The following is a 21,117-nucleotide window of genomic DNA, read 5'->3' as shown; positions in this document are numbered from 1 at the left end:
AAGTCAGCAAAGACTCCCACTTTCAGGTCCTGCCCCGTTTCCTACCTCACTTACCCCTCCCCAAGTTTGGTTTTTGGAAAGTTCCAGCAGTTTGGTGATTTGGGGGAAGGGTGACTGATTCCAACTGGGCTGCTTTCTCCACACCCACCCCTCTACCTCCTTGCTTCCCCCCAAGGACACACGTTCTTTCTGGGGGCCCCTGCCCCAAGATAGAGGTCTGGGGGCCGTGCCCTTGAGGAGGAAGTGTTTGGAAGGTGCTCGAGGTGCTGGAAGAAGGGAACTGGCAGGTGACGCTGGTGGCTGATGGCCTCTGGACACTGAGGTGGGCGGGGCTCCCCTGTTGGGGCGGGGCCCGGAATTGCCTGGGGATGCAAGGCTGAGGGAGGTGGCAGGACCCACCTTTGGTTTAACAGCTTAGGCTTCCTCCCTTCCTTCTCGCCCCTAACTGTCCAGGGTGCCCCTACCCGCGCATTAGGGTAACCATTTTCTGACCCTGAGCCCAGCAGTACAACACCGACCCCACACTGGGCGGCAGGCGCGCACCCACTGACAGCCCCATCCCCACACGCAGGCGCATACACACGCCCCCATCCACGCAGCCCCCGCTGAAGACAGCGCGATGGGCCCAGAAGGGCACCTGGGCCTGCAGGCAGACACACGTCTTCAGGGGTGGTGGCCCCGCAGAAGGAACCCTCTCCAGCCCTGAAGGAAATCTCCCTGCTGAACACACCCTTGCAGGAAGGGGTGGGGACTGGCAAGAAGGAATTGTGACTTCGGGGAGAAGGCAGAATGACCCAGAGACCTGGTTTGAGAGAAAATACCAGAGAACGTGGGTGACACTGGAAGAGGTGGGTGGGGGGGGGTGTCTGCTCCTGGCCCACTCACGCACTCCCAGAAAGCGCCCCCACGGAGCCCCCACTGTCTGCAGGGGCCTGCTGCCTTCAGCTCCCCAGAGCAATCTTGCCACTTTCGTGTCCTTCCCCCCTCACCTTGGTGACACACGCAGGGCCCGGTGAATAGAGGACGTTTAATATTTCTGTGCTGGTCAAACAGAACACAGGTGGGGAGTACACAGGGGAGGGGGCGGAGGGCCCCCTGCCTCTCAGGAGGGGTGGCTTGTGAAGGGGTGTGTGTGGGGGGGGGAATTCTTGGGTAATAGTCCAAGGAGTCTTCTCAGCAAAGGGGCCTGGCCTGGGGTATCATGAGCATCCAACACACCCAGTCCTTGGCCTAAGTTGGGGTCCCCCATAGGGGGTCTGTGGACTTCTTTTTTTTTTCCAGCTCCTTTGCTGGAATCCACACTCCCAGCATGATGGGGGACTTGGTCCTAGCGAGGGGTCTGGAGAACCCCCAGGAAGCAGCCCAGGGTTGGGACTAGGGCTCGAGGCCCACTGCCCAAGAGGAGAACCCCTTGGGGTGCTGAGGGCAGTGCGCCTCCTTCCGTCTGCCCTTTTTCCTTCCTCCAGGCTGGCCAAGAGCAGAGTGGGGGTGAACAGGGCCGCCCGCCTCTACTGAGTCCCAGGGTCCTCAGGGTGGGTGGAGGAAGGGTGGAGAGAGGGTCTGGGCCACCAACAGACACTGTAAACTTTGGTTTGAAACAATAACTTAAGTGGAGGGAGGGCTTCCAGCCTGGGGCCAGGGTCAGGGAGCAAGGAGGAGCAGGGGGTGCAGGAGGCGACAAAGGAAAAAGCCAACAAAAAGTTTTGGTTTTTGCTTCCGGCATAAGAAAGGTCTTTGGTCATCGGTTTAACTGGGGTGGGGGGGTGGTGGTGGAGAGGGGTCAGGGAGGGGTGCTGAGGGAGGACTACAATGGGGGACCTGTAGGCTGGGGGTGACCTGTCGGGGTCACGGCAACCACCTGCCCCTCAAACCTGGTTTCAGCCTGGCCCTTCCTGTGACAGAGGCAGGATGCTTCCTGGTGGCCCTGGCCGCGCCTCTGACCCCAGCTCCAGCTTCAAGGGCAGCGTGGCTCCCTCCAGCGGCACCCCCCTCCGTTAGTCCACCTGGCACGGACCTCTGTGAGGAGGCCGGCGCTGGGCCTCTTGCTCTGCTCCCGGTTGTGGGGGGCAGCTGAGGAGCACCCAGTGAAGCGGGTAGAGGCCCGGTTCAGCCTGGGTTCTGTCTCAGGTTGAGGGCAGGGGCTGGAGCCGGGCAGCCTGGCTCCCACCGAACCCCCAACAGGGCCACAACTTGTCCCGCCCCAGCTGTGGCCTTTGAGTGGATGTGGCCTTTGAGTGGACGCAGCTGAGGGGGCTGGTTTCTTCTGGGGATGGTCTGAAACTTCAGCTCCGCTGCCCTAGGCCGGGGCAGGGGCGGGAGTTGGGGGCAGCGGGGAGATTTCTTCACAGTACGGAAAAGAAGGTGGAAGGGAGCACAAATTAGGAAAGTGGGGGCCTCTGGCCAGAACACACTGCCAGAGCCAGGTGCGAGGGGCCCTGGGTTTGAGAGGGGTGGCTTAGCCCCGCCTGCGGGTCTCCATGGCGCTGAGGGGCCCTGTAGGGGAGAGCTGGTGGGGGAGGAGGGCCCTGCTGCTGCTGGTGGTTGGGGGGTTGGCGGTATTCAGATGTAGGGGAGGGTCTGAGGAAGGGTCTGGGCCCTCCGTGTCCTCTGCCGGTCCCAGACCAGGGGTTCTGTGTCCCCTCGGGGGCGGGGCCGTCCCCGCCCCCGAGCGTCTGTCAGTCAGGTCACATTGGGAGTTGCTGGCCCAGCCCCCCCATCTGAGTCCTGGAAGTGCCTTGAGGTTTGGGCGGGGCTGAGGAGTGGGGGTAGGTGGGGCCTGGGTTCCGGAGGGAGGGGTCTCACCCCTGCCCAGCCTGCCCCTAGAGGCCCTTAGGACAGTTCCTCTCCCGGCAGCTCCTCCTCCAGGTCCCTGTCTTCTGGAGGCCCCGCGGTGCTGGGGTTGGGGGGGCCCAGGGGAGGGCCCGGCCGCCTGTCTTCCTCCGCCTCGGCCGGCTCCTCTTTCACCTGCACCTGGTGGCTGTGACAGGAGCGATCGTGTGGGCACCCCAGGGGCCTTCCCTGGCCCCCCCAAACATCCAGAATTTGGGGGCACAGTGGGGGCTATTCCCATCTCGCCTCCCCAGGACCGCATCATCCCTGACCCCCTGGGGCCTGACGTCTTGGGTCTGCTCTCCCCAGGAGCTCTCCTCTGACGAAGGGGGAGGTTGGGAAGGGGAGAGGTTGACTCTGGTAGGGGAGGAGACAACAGTGGGAGAGGAGGAAGGAGAAGAGGAAAAGGAAGGAAAGCTGCGGCAAAGAGGGGAATAAAAAGGGGGAAGAGGGAGGAGAATAAGAAGGGAGAGGGGAGAGAGAGAGGTCACTTGTCCTGGGAAGACAGGTGTGTGTGTCTGTTGGGGGGGTGGTAAGAGGGGGATCCCACCTGCAGGGGCATGGGGGGGCACTGGGGGGGGTTCCATGCCGCGTGCTCACCTGTACTGGGGCGGGGAGAGGCGAGGGGGGCTGCTGCTGCCATTGCTGGGGAGTGGCTCCACGGGGGCACCCACTTCGTCGTGGCTGAGGGGCAGGAGGCTGCCGGCGGAGCCAGGGTTCAGCACGCCAGGGCTGCTGAGGAGGGGGAAGCTGCTCTCGGCCAGCGCAGCCTGGAGGGTTGGCCCCGTGAGCTGACGTCCAGGGCATCCCTGCCCCGCCCCCAGCCAGCCCTTGGGGGGGGGGGGGGGGTCTCTGTGCAGACGGCCTTGCCAACAGCACAGCCCTCCAAGGCCAGATCATGACCCTGACCTGCTGCCACCTCCCAGCCTTCCTGGGAGCCTGGACCTGACCTATCCCTTCCCAGGAGGCAGAGGACCCCCAGACTGACAAGAGGGAACGGGACCCCATTGGTTATGCCAGCCTCCCTCCTTGCTCTCTGCCCCGCCTGAACCCAGCCTTGGAAGTCAGAGGTGGGGGCCGAGCCCGGAGCTGGGCTGGGGCAGAGGGCTGGGGTATGGGCCACCCAGAGTGGTCTTCACCCTCCTGCCCCTCCTCTGACAGATGGGCCCTTGGCAGGGGAAAGTGGGGGAAGGTCAGTGTGTGGGGGCAGGGACGCAAGGGGCCAAGACGAAGAGGGCTCCGGTCAGGGTGCACGCACCTGGTAGCTGGCATTAAGTGCTCCATAACTGAGGCCCGAGATCATGTTCTTCACCAGGGTGGGGCTCCTGGAAGACAGAGAAGGCACTGTCTGGTTCCGTCATTCACTTACTCCTCCTTTGCGCCCTGACCCTTACTAGGCCCTGCTCTGTGCCAGGGACTGTTCCATTCCCGATCCTAGGAGGCCAGGGCAGGGTGAACACTGTCTGCTGAATCTTACTCAACCCTCACACTGACAGGGCACGGCCCCTTCACAGCTCCCGTGCTGAGGCTCTCCGGGGCTCTGCAGCAGGGGGAACAGGGATCCCTCCCCACACCTGTCTTCACATCATGCCACCCCAGCGGGTTTTCTCTGCTGTTTCCAGGGTTCGGCAGGTCCAAGCTAGAGCCCTGATAGTCCCACATCTGTAACACCCACACTATCTTGCCATCCTGAATTCTGGGACATCTAACAGCCATGGGCTCAGCTGGTCCCCATATGCGCTCCACACCAAAGGCTTTTCTGCATGGGAAGGTGTTCAGGAGTTGGGTCGGGTAAAGCAATGGCTCAAGGCTGTCCCTCTTCCGTAAGGATTAATCCCCCATCTTCTATTTACAGAGCATCTATGAGAGGTTAAGGAACTGGCCCAAGGTCACACAGCCAGGGAGCAGCAAAGGTGCACTGGAACCCACGTCTTCTAGCTGCCGTCTGCCCATGTCCCAGCTCCGACCACGGCTACTTTGGGTCTCCGTCTCTCTCTGGTCCCAGGCCCTCAGGCTCCTTCCCTCAGTCAGAAATAGGGACAGAAGAAGACATAAATGTCCTCTGTCTGATCACCTATCACTTCCAGATTCTGGGCTCCCCTGGGTTCCTCCATCCCTCTTCTCCCCACCTCACCCCAAAGTGGGAAGGACTGGGTACACAGGGGTGTCCTGGAGACAAATGGTGGGTGCCTCTGCTCAGGGCGGGGCCCACATACCCTGTCATCTTTGGTGGCCTCCGCTTCTGATACTCGCGTTCGTCCACAGTCCACACGGCGCCCTTGACATTCTCCACGCGCACGAAGCACTTGTGCAGGCTGAGGTTGTGCCGCACGGCGTTCTGGGGGTGCAGTGACAGGGCGCATGCTCAGAGGCAGCCTGCTCGGCCCCTTCCCCGCTCTGGCAAGCTCACACAGCAAAGTCCCTGTCCCACAGTCAGTCCCACTGCGTCGCACCTCCCCAGGCCCAAGGCCACGCAGGCTGCCACAGGGAGGAGTCCCCCTGCCTATCTCCTGCCCTGGACCCAGGGACCACCAGGGTCTTCGTTGCCGACAACCCGTTTTATGATCCGCTCCCCTTCTCCCTGCCGTGTTTTGGAAAACTGTCTACCAACTGAACACTATCCAGGTAGGAATCATTTGTTTTCCCGGCAGCACTGATCAGACACAGGTAGCTGTCACTTGGGGCCCCTGGTTGCCATGAGCCCACACTTGGGCCCTGGCCCATCAGCGAGCCTGGGACCTGTTATCTCAGGTGCATTCGGCTTTACAAGTTTTGGAAGTAAATCAGGAACCCTCGCTGCAACATTCTTCAGCCTCTAGGAGTGTGGGAGCCATGGCTTCGAGAAGAGACAGCTTAAGAGCATGAGGTATAGAGCAGGCCTCTCATATATACTTGTTGAAATAAACTGGGAGAAAGAAGAGCACGGGTTTAGTAGCTGTGAGGCAGGAAGAGGAGAGAAAAGAGGGAAAGTCACCTTGTCGCTCCCACCTCCTCCTGGCAGGGTGACTTCAGGAATTGAGGCCATCTGAATTGTAGGACACTTGGGTAAGGAGGGAGGGCTTGGCTCCATCCCCCCCGGGGGGCCTCGATGAGGGCCCGAGTCCACCCACTCCCTCCATGTCCCTCAGTCCTGTCTCTGTACTCTCCTCTCTCAGCTTCACGCCCCTCCCCATCAGCTGTCCCTGTCCCTGTTACCTGTCCTCCCTCAGCCTCCCCCGCCTCGTCCCCATCCTTGTCTCCTCTTTACATTTCTAAACGGGGAAGAAAGCCGGCAGGGCGGGCAGCCCGTGCCCCTGGAGATCCCCTCCTCCTCTCTCCCTTCCAACTCTTGCCACTTGCAACTGGCCCGATTTCATTACCAATTTTAATTTGCCTCTAATTAAATCCTGTGTATTTTTCCGACTCGCTTGCTAATCCACGAGGGAGGCGGGCGGCTGGAGTGGAATCTCTTGGAGCGATAATTACAAAGGGCCTAATCACGCCGGGGCTCCTGCCTTGGAATAAATTTGCCCGCATTACGGGGCTCCGATCCTCCGCTTTGCAAATGAGAATGACCCCAATTTCCGAGGATGGCCTCACCGGGGCTTTTTTCCCTCATTTCGAAGCCTGATTCGTGATGAGAGACTAATTCGTTACGCTGAAACATTAACGGCAATTTAAGGGGTCTGGCGGGGGCTGCGTAAACAAAAGGACGGGCCCACAACATGGGCCCTGGGAGGGGATGGACACAGAGGGAGGGCTGGTGAGGACCATCAGCTTGGCAGATGGCAGCTCTGTCCCCGGATGAACGGCAGCTGGCCTGGCCCATGCTGGCTCCTGAGCCCTTCTGCCCTGGTCCGAAGTGGACAGCATCTCAGGCTGTGGGCCAGAGAGGGTGAAAGAGGGAGGATGGAAAGAGGAGGAGGAGTTGAGGAGAAGAGGGACCTCAAGGGGTAGATAAATGGGTGGATGGTGGAAGGCGAACAGTTGGGTGTAGATAGGGTATATTTCCCAAGAAACATGAAGGAAGCTTGGCTGCAAAAATCCTGACGGTCGAAGTGGACCTCAAGCTGAGACAGATTCTGCTGTGCCACAGGGAGGAAGTCGCAGAAACAGCAGGAGAACGCTGCTCACTAGGGTGGTCACCTGCTCATTCAGCTAGTGTCGCACCGGGACCCACACGAGGTGAGGGGACGTGGAGGTGAAGACCCGGGGGTGAGAGATACACCACTGGGATGACCCTGGCCGGGCGACCACCGAAGGTGGCATGGAAGGCCAAAGGGGCTCAGCTAAACGGGAGGGGCTTTCAGGACGGTCCTTGAGGGGTTTAAGGAAGTCACCCAAACCAGCTCCTCCTGATCTCGAGAAAGGAGGGAACAGGAAAGGAGGGTAGGTGGGTGAGGGACACTCTGCCCCCGAGGAGGAAGCTGTCTTGGAAACAAGGCTGTCTAGTCTCACCCCTACAGGTAGAGAATTAACCTGCGTTATGAACATAAACATTAGATAACAGCTTTAATGATCCTTTATGTTTGTAGAGGACTGTCTCACTTTCTAAAACCTGGTACCCAAACTGGCCCGGAAGGTTGGAGACTGGACCCAGCGCCCCAGCAAGGCCCTGCTGGCTCAGGGAGAGGGCAGGACCAGGCTGGCAGGAAATGACATCACTCACAGCCAATCAGAGTAGCTGCCCCAGCCTCGAAGCCTCTCTCCCCAGGGCGGGGATAGGGAAGGTCGTGGAGCAGTCTCTCCTGCTGTGGTTAGCACGTTTCAGTGCAGAGGAGACTGGGCCCTGTGTAGACCCCACCCAGCCCGGCACTGGTGGGGAGGGGGCCTCAGTGACACTTGTTGAAAGCTGGCCAGGAGGTGGGGGAGCTTGTTTTGCTGCAGTCTCTGAGCTGCCCAGCAGGGGGACTCATGAGCCAGGGATCCAATTAAGGTTCTGAGCTAAGGACTCCTTCCCCCGTGTCTAACCTTCCCCGCAGGGCGCCAACACTCCCTTCTCCTTCCCTCCACCCCCTCCCAATTTAGATATCCCTTTCCACTCTGCTGCACAGACACTAAGATTCTCACCCATCAGACAGACAGACAGACAGACAGACAGACACACACACACACACACACACACACACACACACACACACCCCTCCCCTTCCATCTTGGCTATGGGAAAACAAATGGCTGAGTGCCCCAGTCCACATCTCTGTGTCCCATTTTTTTAGGGTCCCTCCCTTCCTTGCCTCTGGTCCCCTGAGAAAAGTCTATGGCTGAAGGTGTTGAAACGACTAATTGGATGGAGACAATTATCTTCCTGCCGCCATGGCAGAGCTGGGGAGAGGGTGGCAGGCCTGTGGTTATGTCCCAGTGCTCAGTCCACGTGTCCGCGCCTGCACACTGCCCACCCCACCCCCCGGCTGCAGAGCATGCACCTTTAGCCAAGGTACCCAGACCCTTAGGGTCTCTTGAGAATGTAACCCAGGCCTCCCTAACAGGCTCAGGCATTACGGACTTCTGGAGGTCCTACTTCATGGGGCCTATAGGGGAGCACTCCAGGGAAGGGGAGCATTTCTTGCCAGAAAGAAGGCAGCACAAGGCTGGAAAGAAGGAGCTATTAAGGGGCAGTTAGAGAACATTCCATAGCCCATGATGAGAGTGGAGGGGCCCATGGTGCGGCCCAGGCCCTACTGGGGCCATTTCTGCAGAACTGCCCCTCTGAGGGGACTAAATGTGACGCAGCCTTGGTCTCAAGGAGATGTGGAGATGTCTGAGGGTGACTGGGGCCCTTGGCAAGGAGGAAGGAGCATGCCTCACCTTCCAGGTGGCAGTGTTTCTCCGGAAATAGGCGAACATCCTGGTGAACCAGTTATAGATCTCATTCAGGGTCAGCTGCCTGTCAGGGGTTTCCAGAATGGCCTGTGGGCCAGAAAGAATCAGAGGGACCCTCAGTCTGGGCCTTGAAGGGTCACAGGCCTGTGCTCTCTCCCTTCTGCCTGGCCCCCGACTCTCAGCCCTGAGAACAGAGGATGCCCACTACAGAGGCTTGTGGACAGGAGGACTGGTGGGTGTCGTCGATTCCCTGCATGGGGCAGGCTGCTTATGGCCCAGCCAGAGGCTGAAGGAAACACGAGCCTCAAGGGCTATGTATTTGTGCAAGGAGCACATGAACTCCTTCTGGAGGGGAACTGGCGTCAAGGGCCCCCGCCCTGGAAGGAAAATGAAGCAGTATTCTTGGGAGAGAGATATCCATGGGGTGGGGGCTGTTTGCAATTTATCCTGATTTTGGCAAAGGGTGCCCTAAGCATGAGGTGGGGTATGTGTGCATATATAGGGATATGTATGAGGATGTGTGTGCCTACCTGGGAGGTCAGAGCAAGAGGACATCTGTGCAAATGCCTGTTCATATGAATATTAGTGAGCGTTAAGGACGTGAGGGAGGGAACAGAGGAGAGTTTGTGTGTGTGTGTGTGTGTGTGTGAGAGAGAGAGAGAGAGAGAGAGAGAGAGAGAGGGTTGGCGGGGAGGGAGGAAAGGAGGGGCAGGCGGGTAGGTGGCAGCCAACTGAGAGTGACCGTAAGTCTATCAGAAAATAGTCTCCCAGGAGCATTCGTACATGGGAATGAGAGAATGAATGACACAGTGGGTCAGCAAAACCAGCGTGTGTGCCCTCAGAGGGACGCCCGCACAAGCAGCGCACGGACTCAGACGGAGCCTGGGCCAGAGGCCGTCCAGCCGGGAAGGAAAGCCCTTGTGCCCATGGGAGAGGACAGGTGTGGGAGGGGAAGTCTCTCTTCCGGCCCCAGGACCCTCATGGAGGCTGGGACACTGAGGTGGGGGTGCAGCCTGGGTGCCCTTCCCACCCCCTCTGTCTACCTTCCATGCCCACCTGGCGGATGAGGGAGGCGTAGGTGAAGGGGGGCCTGACGTCGGCGTTTTTGTAGAACTCATGATTCTGGGCCAGCTCTGTGGGAGAGAGGCAGAGGATGAGGTGGCCGGACCGGGGGGTCCAGCTTGGGGGGAGGGGATGACCCTCCTGGCAGTCCTTACCTGAGGAGATGGGGGAGCAGAACTTGTCACTGCTCCTCCGGCGGGCGGGGCCCCCGCTGTGCAGGGAGGCAGAGCTGAGGCCAGGGGGCCGTAGGGGGGTGACAGGGGCAGCGGCCGAGGTGGGGGGGTGCACGAGACCATCTGGGAATGAGTCTGCTGCAGAGACGGTCACCTTGGAGAATGAGGAGCCGGGTACCGGGTTCAGCTGTGAGCAACGGGGAGGGTGCTGAGACCAGCGCCAAGGGTGGGAGTCCCAGGGGTTCTGGGAGGGCCACAGGGAGGGGAGAGTCACTCACTGGCTGGCTGAAGGGCTTGGGCTCGGAGGGCCGCATGTGCAGGTGGGCCATCATGGCCTGTAGCCTCTCACTCTCCTTGGCGAGCTGTGGAGAGGCGGGATGTGGGCAGGGGCTAAGCCCCCGAGGGGTCCAGTCCTCTTCCTCCTCCACATCCCACCTCTCCCCCACCAGACACCCAAGAAAACCCCTCTTCCCACCACCCCTCTCCTCCACACATCAGCATCTGGCTTCCTCTGTCCCCTGCTCCTAGAAGGCCTCAGCTCTGCTCTGCCCCCTCCTACCCTTAAGGCCAGGGCCTGGGGTTGCCGGCTCCGTGAAGCCCTCCCCACTTCTCCTCCAGACCGTGCGTCCCAGGCTCGAGCTCAGCTTGCTGAGCTACAGGTCAGGGGCCCCCTTGCTAACAACACATGCTTTTTCTCCCCATCGAAGGCAGAGGCTGTGGCTGAACAACACCCAAGTTCAGTGGCACTTGTGTGTGAGAGGGTCCTCGTGCAATGAATGGAAACACAGGAATGGATGAATGATTCATTCACCCCCATTCATAAATTCAATAGGTCTTTCACAACTACCCTCTCATGGCAGGGCGCTCTGCTAGGTGCCAGAGGGAAATGCCAGACTATCCTGAGTACTACGTGCTACAGGGTGTAGACTCGGGAGCCAGACAGCGGAGGTTCTGATCCTGGCTCTGCCGCCCACTAGGGTGAGTGAGCAGAAGCAAGTCACTTCGCCTCTCTGGGCCTCAGTTTTCCGTATCTGTAAAGTGGGGATGAGAATAGTACCTGCCATATACCGTTGTTTAGGACTCCTGGAATTCTATAGGTAAAGTATTTAAGTCAGCACCAAGTAAGTGCTCCGTACGTTAGCTGTTGGTATTTTTATGGTTTTTATATGGATGCTGCTCTTCTGGACCTCCCAGCAGATACACCCCAGCCTTGGTTTGCTCCTGAGAATCTAACTGCAATCACCTCACAACCTTGGGACTTAGGAGCAAGAAAGCATAAGATGGCCCATCCTCAAGACCCTCTCAACCCCTCCTGGAAAGTCAGTGCTGAGGGTGGGGCAGGGCCTGGCGTTCCCCACATCCCTCCCGAGCACCCTCAGAGCCGCACCTGGATCTCCAGCTGCTGTACCACCTGCATCTGTACCCGGCACTGGGCTGTGCTCCGGTCATCCAGGGCGTGCTCTGTGTTGAGGTGTCTTCGGGGCAGGAGGGGGCAGAGAAGAGAGTTGGCCCTACTTTGTCTGCAGCCACCACCCTCCCATCCCGCCCACAGCCTGGAAAGCAGACAGACCAAGAGATACAAAGGGAAAGAGGTGGGGGGAAAAAACAAAACAAAACAAAAAAACCGGGGCAATGGGGCAACGAAGGAAGCTGCCTTCTCATCAGCCTCCTTTGATGTCTTTGCTAAAATCCCAGCTACAGAGAGATCTAATTGCAAATGAACTAATTAAGTAAACCTCTGACGAAGCGTGAAAACAATTTGTTTGACCCTGATGCTGCAAGGGTCTGGGAGACAGCAGAGTTAATCAGTCAGTGACAGAGCCTGGCACGGCTGTGGCAGCTGGCCGCCTCCCGCCCTGCCTGTCCACCAGCCTATGGCCTGTCACTCGGCCATCAGTCTCCCGGGCTGAGTCTGGGGGAAGCCGGGGAGGGCAGCGGGGGTGTCCTCTCCTGCTCCTCACACCCCTACCCTGAGGGGCTCTAACAGCCTGGGGACGGAGTTTATGAAGCCTGCAGGTCCCTGCAAATATAGATGGGGGGGGATCGGGGAGCTGGTGGGGCCAGGGAAGGAGCTAGGCTAGGCGCCCCAGGGGTGAGGACAGCAGGACAGCTGGTGGCTGAAGGACCAAACAGAGGCAAGCTAGGTGGCCGGCTGCGGAGGTGAGGGGCCCTGTGGAAAGGCTGCTGGGGAGGGGAAATGGAGAGTGGGGGCAACACTTACTTGATAAACTGGCCCAGGTCTTCACACAGGGTCTCACAGCCTGGCCACTTACACTCTCCGTGTCCGTAGAGGGGGTGGGAGCCTGGCGTCTCCTCGTGGGAGGAGCTAGGAGAGCAAGAGGGAGGCAGTGGTCAGGGACCGTGAAGACCCCAACAGCCCTGGGGCCCGTTCGGCTTGGTTCCCCTGCTGGTGATGTTTCTGTCCCTAATATGGGTTTCCCAGAGGCTGAAAACAATTCTGTGTGCCCTGGGAGAGGGGTAAACTTCCGGGTTCCCGAGCTCCGCCTCCCCCCCCCCCCCCGCCATCCCTCACCACGGGTGCCATCCCTCGGGGTCCCGGGGTGCCCCTGGGCAGGTCTGCAGTGCCCTCTCCCCGCCTAGGCTTCGCACCTGTCTCTCCGAGGTGTGAGCACAGTGGGCTGTCCGTTGGGCAGGGTGTGGTGGGAGAGGGGGGGTGAGACTTTGGGGGGGGCGGCAAACGAGGTAGCGGTGGTGGCTGAGCCGGTGAGGTCCAGCCCCTCCTGCTTGACGCTGTCCTCGGCGGGCTGCCCGGGGGCACCCTCGCCCTTCCACAGCTGGGGCAGGTCCGTCGGGCACACGGCTGCTGTGGGAGAGAGAGGCAGGAGGCTTGCGGGGCCTCAGGAACCCACGGGGCCTCCCAGCTGGCCGCGGGGGGGGGGGGGGGCGGGGAAGGGGGAGGGGGCTGCAGGCCGGGTCTGGGCTGGCGGGGGTGGGGGGTGGGGGGTGCACTCACCTTGCGGGAGGGTCTGGAGGGGCCCTGAGGCTTGGCTGGGCTGCAGGCTGACCAGCCCCTGTCTCTGCAGGTTGAGCAGGTGCTGCTGCTGCAACTGTTGCATTTGCAGGAGCTGCTGCTGGAAGGCCAGCTGCTTGTTCCCCAGTGCCTGGTGGGGGGCCCGAGGGGGCGGGCAGAGAGGGGTGCCATCAGCCTCGGGCACGCCCTCTGGCCCCCACCCTGCAGCCACCCCCTCCCAGGGCCTGTCAGCCCCCGGAGCTGTCGTGGTGGTGTCCCCGGCTGCAGCCTCTCTGCTCCCGGCCCAGCTTCCATAGGGCTGCATGCCTCCTCGCAGTAAACACACGCACGCACGCACGCACGCCCGCGCCCGCGCGCACGCACGCCCGCGCCCGCGCGCAAACACACACAGCGGACCCAGACGCTCAGCACGACGCCCTCCTGCTCCCGCCCCCCTCCTTCCGCTGCCTCAGCTCCCCGCACCGCAGCTGTGCTCGCCTGGAAAGGAGGGGGGCTCTCATCACAATGATCGATGAGCCTGTCAGACTCCGGGGGCCACTCCCGCCTGGCAGGCACCCTTCCCACATGCCTGGGTGCCCCCCTTCTGCGCTGAGGAGGGGGCCTACCCCCTCCAGCTCCTCTCCTCTCCTGCTTCTTAGATACAGGGAATCAAAGAGTCTGACGGGACCTTAAAAGATCAGCATCAGCTGGTCATCGGGACCCAGGCCCGGGGGAGAGTCACAGCTCTCCTGTTCAGGCGCACACTTGCTCACTTGCTCGCTGTAGGTCTGGAGCTCTGCTCTCTCCCTGTCTCCCCCCTTCCCACACCATTCAGTTCTTCACACAGGCACTGACAAGTCAGCCCGTCAGCAAGTCTTTTCTGAGCCCCAGGAGCCAAGCCTGTCCTGGGTGCTCGGGAGGCAGGGACGTTGCTGGCTGCCTGCCTGCCCTGGGGGTGGGGGGTGGGGGGCTGGCTATTCAATAAAGCCAGCCTAGAGATAATGCAGGGAATGCAACAATGACAAGACCTTGAGGGGGAGGCTGAGGGCGTTGGGAAATGACTGGGCGTCAGCAGGGCAGTCTTCTGGGAAGAGGCAACTCAGGACTTGGCTGTGGTTTGGCCAGCAGAAGGGAGGCACGTGTCTGGGACATGGAGGGGGAGCCCAGGGCCCTGGTATGGAAGCTCAGGAGGCACTGTGGCCCAGGTGAGGCCGGGGATGTAGGCTGGGGAGTTCTCTGGAGGGGAAGGGCAGGATATTACAAGAAGTGGCAGAGGTTGGGGCAGGGTTGGGGGGAGCAGTGCAAATGGTTTGCTGAGGGACTAGCAAACAGCGGGGGCGGGGGAAGGGCGCTGAGGTGCTAAGTCAGGCAAGTGGGCAGGAAAGGGCCAGACAAGGCAGCTGGTCATGAGCAAGGGCCACCAGATGCCCGTTCTCATTAATCCGACAACACGAGGCAAGGAGAGAAGGACAGAGTGGGGATGAGGGCACAGAGAACTGTGTGCTGCGCCCCCCCCCCCCCCGCCCCGGTTCCCATTCCCCCCCTACCCCATGATTCCCTCCCAGCACTTCCTGATCTGTCTTCTATTCCCACAAGGCAATTCTCTCCTGGCCACTGTGGGACGCCCAGCCTCTGGCCAGGAGAGGACTGGGGCAGCGGTCCTTTGAGGGGGCACATCAGGCCTGTCCAAGCCCCTTACCTCTTTGGGTTGCTGCTTCCCAGCCTGCTGTTGGGTGAGGAGCTGTAAGTGGAGCTGCTCTTGCTGCTTCTTATAGTATTCCTGCAGCTGGGTGGGAGGTGGAGAGGGGCGAGGAGGGGGAGTGGGTTACCGTGTGCCGGTGACTGCGGACCCCAGAACAACCCAAGCCCTGTCGTTATGGGGCTCCTGGAGGCAGAAGTAGGGAAGTCTCACTGGGGTGGTGAAAGAGATACCCTGCGGGGAGATGCCTGCTCTCCTCAGTCTGCTCTGAGGGTCCCCAGTAGGGCCTGGATGGGGAAGGAGTGGAGAAGGGAGAGGGGGCTTCACCCCACAGCTCTGAGCCCTCTCCTGCCTCTCTTTGGGTCTCCTGAATACATCACGACGAGGTGCCAGGAGGTTCCAGTGCTTTGCCCTTCCCTGGGGTTCTGGATACAGAGGTGGGGCCGGCAAGAGGGGGAGCATGGGGGTGCTGCTGTGGAAGAGGCCTGACCCCTGACCTTTCCCCAGCTGCCCTGGAGGAATGCAGATCAGTCCAGCCCGAGCCGTCTCTCAGGTTTCTGCCCCTCAGGTATCTGCCCGTCTCTCAGGTTTCTGCCCGGGCTTTGGCCAGCAGGGATGTTGGCAGTAAACAAGGTGGGAGATGGGAGGCCAGGGCCTCCCCTGTCCCACCCTCCCCTCTCCGACCTTCCAGCTGCCCTGGGGCCAGACTCACCTGCTGCAGCATGAGCGCCTGTTGCTGCTGGAGCAAGGCCTGCAGCTGTGGGGGCGACAGGATCTGCTGCATCTGTTGGGGGGTAAGCATCTGCGGCGACATCATGGCCACCGACACGGGCACCTGTGGGATTGGGCCCCATTAGCCTGCTCCCCACGCTCCCACCCACAGCATGGCAGTGTGGACCGGAGGGAGACGGCATGGGTTCAAATTCTAGCTCTGCCACCTACGAGCTGTGTGTCTTTGGACAAGTGATTTACCGCCCTGTTCTCCATGTCCTTGTCTCTGAAGGGAAGTAGCGCAGCGCCCACTTCTTAGGGTTCTCGTGAGGCTTAATGAATGGATACTGAGAACAGAGCCGGGTACACAGCAGGTGCCCATGAGGGTGGGCTGTTACGGCAGGAGGCACTTTCTCCAGAGCACCAAGAACAGACCCCAGTGACACCAGTCGGTAGAACCCATATCCACGCCTTGCAGGCTTTCTCCCCCAGCGATGGGGACGGGCCACACCTAGCCATCCCCAGCTCTTGCTTGGTCCGTTCCGAGAGCCCTATCTCTGAGGCGGGCCTGGCCGGAGGGCAGTCTGCGGCCCACATGGCATGAGGACCTGGGCTTTGGCTCTGATCCCATACACGTCACATACTGCGGCACAGCTGTCTGGAGGGCACACACAGAGGCCAGAGCTGACCCAGCGAGTGCCCGCCTGGGTGTATATAGGTTTAGTCAAGCCAAAGCGGGCTGGAAAAGAACACCAGGCAGGGAGTCAGGCGGCAGGCTGCTACTCCGAGCTCTGGACCGAATTTGCTGTGAGCCCTCCAGGGAAGTCACTTGCTGTCTCTGGGGTGTCGGTTTCCTCAAAGCCTAAACCAGGCACTGAACTACGAGAGAGATGATGCCTTCTGGCAGGAACATGCAGGATTCTCAGAGTGGAGCAGCTCTCTATCCCCTGCCCTGGCTTAGGCCTCTGGAGGAGGCTCAGAGAACCTAGCTACCAGCAAAAGGTTCCTGGAAAAGCAAGAACATCATTCTTTTTTCTGTCCCACCTCCCCGAAATCCCCGGGCTTTGGGCGCTCATAGCCAGGGAGGCCCCAGTTGCAACACTGTCTTGTCCCCCTGTTTTGGCAGGACAGGTGCCCTGATGGGGCTCGGAGCCTGGCTTGTCTCATCTCCCCTCCCACTGCCAAGCCCTAGAAGTGCCCCCCGCCCCCCCTTCCCACACAGCAGGCACTCACTGAGTGTTTGCTCCGCTGAGCTGAAATACCTTCCCCAGCAGATCAGAGGCCCCTCTGTCAGCCCAGGGGTGGGGAGGGAGGGGTTCAGGCAGCCTAGTCAGGGAGGAGTATCCTGCAGGGACTTGTCCTGGGCAGGATGTGACAGGTTATATCCTCAAGGGACTTGTGGCCCCTGTCACCTCTCCCTAGCCTCATGGGTTCTTGGGCAGGGGAGGAGGAGCTGGTGCCCTTCCAGATCCCTGCCAGGGGCAGGACTCAGCCTCAAGCCACCAGTTAGGGAATCCCCTGGCAGAAGAGCAGCTGGGGAAGTGTAGCGGACCCAGGGACATCGGGGGAAGTCCCAGTGCCCCCAATTCTTCTTACGCCCCACCCCGATAACTCGTGGCTGAGCCCCAGCCCTGGGCTTTTTTCCTTTATCCCAGCCAGCTCTGTGCCAACAGCCCTGGGAGGGGCATGCCCTAGCTCTTTAGCAGTGAACGCTCTGTGTGAATGAAGGCTCCCAGGGGCCCCTAATGAGGAACCTTAAGTGGCAGGGTTGGGATTCAAGCCCGGGTCTGTGAACTCCATGGCTCCTGGTGGTTTCCCTGTCTACACTGCCTTCCCTACCTCAGAGCAGATCTTGAGGAAGGTTAGGAAGCGTGGGTGGAAACTGAATTATCCAGGGAGCGGAGGGGTCGAGGAGGCTGGAGATCCAAAGGCCAAGCTCCCTTTTTACAACTGTATCTGGAAGAGACTCAGGAAAGCCAGGCCGTAGGGGTCTTCTGGTCCTCACTCTCGGAGGGGCCTGGGTGAGGGGGCAGACAGTGGCACAGACCCACACCCCTTGCGGAGCCAGCCTGTTTCCCTTGCTGGGTGCCCCTGAGACTGGGAGGCAAGGCTCAGCCGTCCTTTCTGTCCTCCTCCTCCTGTGGGGGTGCCCATCATGGTGGCACAGAGCTCAGAGTCCTGGATTTCTGAGTCAGGTGACTGACCTAGGTTCACAGGGACTATTCTTTGAAATCAGCCTGCCTCACCTTTTCCTCCCAGACCACTAATTGCTAATTACATGCCTTTAGGCACTTGGCTAAATTTCAGAGCAAATGGGGGTGGGTCTAATCGTGGTTATTGTTTTACAGATGAGAAAACTGAGACCTAGAGAACTTAAATAACCTGGTGTGTCCCCAAAGGGACAGTGGGAATAGGGGTAAATGAAAGTGATTTGTAGACCATTAAATTCTATGCAAGTGTAGAGAAAACTTCTTTGTAAAACATTCTGGGTTTTCCTCTTTTCTTTTCTCCTCCTTTCCCTCTCCTGCCTCCATGACTTCTCCAACCCAAGAAGGCACCGCATGGCCAGCCGGGGTCCCTGAGGACCAGCGCCCAGGGCCTGTCCTTCTCATCCTGGGAGGACTGAACTAGAGATGGACACAGCCCAGGCAGGGAGACAGACCAGACACCCGGGGATCTTTCCAGCCATAGGGCTGTGAGTCACGGTGAGTGGCATGCAAAAAAGGATGTGGCATTTCCTTCCTTGGGGCTTTCCTACTTGGATACGGGGGAATGGAAGAGATGACCTTGGAAGGCCTCCCTGGCCCCCGCCATTCCTGCCAATTGGCCGAACAGCTGGCCGGAGAGGCGGCTGCAGAGATACAGACGGATTACCTTGTGTGTACTTGTCCACCGGGGCCCAGGGGGTCAAGAAAGGTCAGGGAGGTGGCTGCCGCATGCTGGGCTCCTGAGCTGGCTGACCCCATCCCCCCATGCCCCTTAGGGTTCTGAGAACTGAGTTGGAGCTCCCCTGGTGTCCCCGCTGACCCCTCTAGGATGTGCCAGGATAGACACTGTCAGCTTGTCAGCTCAGCAAGGCCTGTGAGTCACTGTCTGGAGAGTGGCCAAGGCAGCTAAATGCTTACTAAAGGCAGTGTGAGCCATGGGCTGAATGCCCACAGCTGCCTCCAGGCCCTCCCTCAGGGACCCTGCCCAGGCCCCTGGGTCCTCCACCCACCATGAGTACAGTGTTCTGGGCTGGGTGGCAGCTTACAGAGAGGAAGCTTGTCCGGGGGCTGAGGGTGGGGAGGCTGAGCACCGCACGGATGCAATTTGGTGCCAGAATCAAGGACCCAGACTCAAACTCTGAAGTGGGCTTTAGGGTCCTGGCTCAAGTGGGGAGACAGGCTAGAGCTTGGTTTAGGTTAAACTCCCTTGTAGAAGACCAGAAGGAAGTCCTCAGACTAGTTCTGGGCTGGGGCTGCAGCAAGAAAGAAGTGAGGGGGCACCAAGACGAACTACCAGAAATTCTGGAAGGGTCAGCCTCAGGGGCGCTGAGAAGATGCTATGGAAGCTGGGCAGAGCTAAGGGCCCTGGCCCTAGCCACCATCCCTTCCGCCCCCTAAAACTCCCAGCTACCTTTGCTGCCTTCGGTAACTGACCTCTCCCTGCCTGGGGCACAGGCCTGGGCACAAACTAGGCCATCTCCCGGCTGGAGCTGGAGACTAACATGGTTCTAGAAACTTCTGAAACTGGCTCCAGGAGAGGGGTGGTGAACACAGTTGGGAGGCGAGGCAGTCAATCCTGCCTTGCATTGGGGAGCAGAGCAGTGTCATGTGGGGGCCACCAGAATTAAGTGGCCATCTATCTTTCTTCATTAACCACTTCATTCACAGAGAAGCAATTTGTAGGCCCTGGGCCCCACTCAGGGACAGAAGCTCCACCTCCTTAGAGACTGTGAACCAAAGATGGGGATAAGAGGCAAGGAAGGTATCCATGGTTGGAAGAGGAAGAGGGTCAACAGTTGGAGCACCAGGCTCCTGGGGAAGTTCAGACATGGCCCCATGAACCCCATCTCCCTGAACCCAGAGCATCATCTGGCCGGGGCTCTGCACCTGGGGACTACTGGTGTCACTGCTGTGCACAGTGTAGGCATTCAAGTCTAAATTCTGGAGCTAGTTGTTTGGGGTCAAATCCTGGCTCTGTCCCTTATTAGCTGTGTGTCTCTGGACAAGTGACCTAACCTATCTGGGCCAAGGTCTCCTCATCTGCAAGATGAGGGTAATAATAGCATCGCTAGACCCCACAAGATTGTGAGGATAAAGGGAGACAAATGACACTTGTAAAGCACTTAACGTCTGCCCCATGGTAAGCACTCTGTAAATGCTGTTAGTTTCATTAGTACTGAGCAAGTATTTGATGAATGGATGAATCAGTCAATGATTCGAGGAGGAAGCAAGGAGAGAGGAGGCCTGAGAAAAGGATCATTTGCTCTGTCTCTCTAACCAAAACCTCTGCCTCTTACTCTAAGCCATCCAGGGCTGATCTCATTTTGGGTGAGGGACTCTCCTGAGGAAGATTCCATAGCCTCCCTCCCCTTCTCAATTATTTCAGATTTCCTACCCCTCATAGCCAGCTGTAAAGTCCTTCTTGATGCCTGACCTGAGTCCCTCCAACTACCATCAAGCTCCTGCCCTCCTGCCTTGGGTCAGCAGGCCCTCTCTTGCTGGGGGAACAGGAATGCTGCTCCCTGCTCTTAGAAGGGGGTGTGAGGCCGGGCCCAGGGTGAGGACGACTCAGAGCAGTAGCCTAAGGGCCATTTCAGACCCAGGGGAGATGGGGGCGTGGGGGGATCCCTAATTCCAAGAGGCCCAGTCCTGACACCACATGGGCACGAGAACCTTCTACACCTTTCCAGCATGAGAACTTTCTCTTCTTCCAATTATTAACCTTCTGGACTGGGTTCTCACTTCTCCACCCAGACCACTACCCATTTTGGTCCAACTCCTCCTCCTTGAGGGCTGTCTCAATAGGTTCAAGACTTCTAAAAGAGGTCCACTGCTCGGGCCCCACATCCGTCAGTCACCTTGAACTTCTTCAAACCATTTTCCAAACATTAAGCTTGTTTGACACAAGACTCAGATACTCCTCAGAGTCTGGAATCTGCCACTCCCCCGCCCCACCCCAGGACAAAGCCTAGTCCTGGGTCCTTCTCGGAGCACCCAGCACCTCATCCCTGGTGTCCTCTTCACTTCCCTCCTTCCTTCAGCACCCCACCCCCACAAACTCCAGAGCTTCTCGCTCAGGATCGGGCTCACCCTTCCTCCCCTAGATAAACTTCCTTTCAAAGCCCTGCTTAATCCTCTCCCCAATTCCAAGCCTCCCCTGCTGCTGTGGGGAGGGGTGGGGGAGCGAGGAAGGAGGGCTGCATGGCTCAGGGGGAGGGGAGCTGGCTGCCCGGATCGTGACCCACCCGACTCAGACCGCAATTCTCCCAAGTTCTTTGTGACACAAAAGGTAAACAGAAGGCCCGGCTTCCCCACCCCCCCACCTCCCACAGATCTCCCCTCCCCCCAGCCAGCCAGATGGGCCGGCAAGCTGGGGGAAGGGAAAGGGGGAAAGAAGGGCAGATTGTGCAAAGGAAAACAAAAGAGACAGAGAGACACCAAGAGACAGGAAACTGGGGGAGACAGAGAGAGTTGGTGGGTGAGAGGTGGGGAGGGGGCATGTGGTGACCTCAGCATCTAAGAGCGAGCCCAGGAGAGAGGGACAGACCAAGTGACCCACTGGGATGGAGAAACAGAAACCTGAGAAGGGACGGGGACCCAGAGGGCAGAGCCAGGGAAGGGAAGCAAGCGGGAGGTACCCAGAGAGGGCGAGAGCTGAACGCA

General features: G+C 59.5%; 1 protein-coding gene across 6 annotated transcripts in view; it reads right to left on the bottom strand.

Moving 5' to 3' along the window:
- Positions 1–866: 866 nt before the first annotated feature.
- FOXP4 (forkhead box P4) overlaps positions 867–21,117 on the bottom strand; it is a 50,339-nt gene continuing 30,088 nt past the window's right edge. The window contains exons 4-17 of one of the 6 annotated variants that reach the window (XM_045866873.3): positions 15,249–15,371; positions 14,537–14,623; positions 12,841–12,988; positions 12,477–12,687; positions 12,088–12,192; positions 11,254–11,341; positions 10,145–10,228; positions 9,849–10,020; positions 9,688–9,764; positions 8,617–8,718; positions 5,046–5,167; positions 4,088–4,154; positions 3,430–3,599; positions 867–2,977 (exon numbers count right to left, since the gene is read on the bottom strand). In XM_045866873.3, the coding sequence (XP_045722829.1) occupies positions 2,830–2,977; positions 3,430–3,599; positions 4,088–4,154; positions 5,046–5,167; positions 8,617–8,718; positions 9,688–9,764; positions 9,849–10,020; positions 10,145–10,228; positions 11,254–11,341; positions 12,088–12,192; positions 12,477–12,687; positions 12,841–12,988; positions 14,537–14,623; positions 15,249–15,371 (1,704 nt within the window). In that variant the 3' untranslated portion in view covers positions 867–2,829. Of the gene's footprint in view, positions 2,978–3,429; positions 3,600–4,087; positions 4,155–5,045; positions 5,168–8,616; positions 8,719–9,687; positions 9,765–9,848; positions 10,054–10,144; positions 10,229–11,253; positions 11,342–12,087; positions 12,193–12,476; positions 12,691–12,840; positions 12,989–14,536; positions 14,624–15,248; positions 15,372–21,117 lie in introns of all 6 variants that reach the window. The other 5 variants (XM_045866871.3, XM_064597587.1, XM_045866872.3 and 2 more) reach the window with 5 other exon arrangements.

This window comes from Mirounga angustirostris, unplaced genomic scaffold (genome assembly GCF_029215605.1).
Source record: "Mirounga angustirostris isolate CCGP_5_RB_7025 unplaced genomic scaffold, mMirAng1.0.hap1 SCAF_8, whole genome shotgun sequence".
In the NCBI taxonomy this organism is placed as follows: Eukaryota; Metazoa; Chordata; class Mammalia; order Carnivora; family Phocidae; genus Mirounga; species Mirounga angustirostris.
Note: the sequence above shows the minus strand (reverse complement) of the source record. Positions and strands in the feature narration are given on the sequence as shown.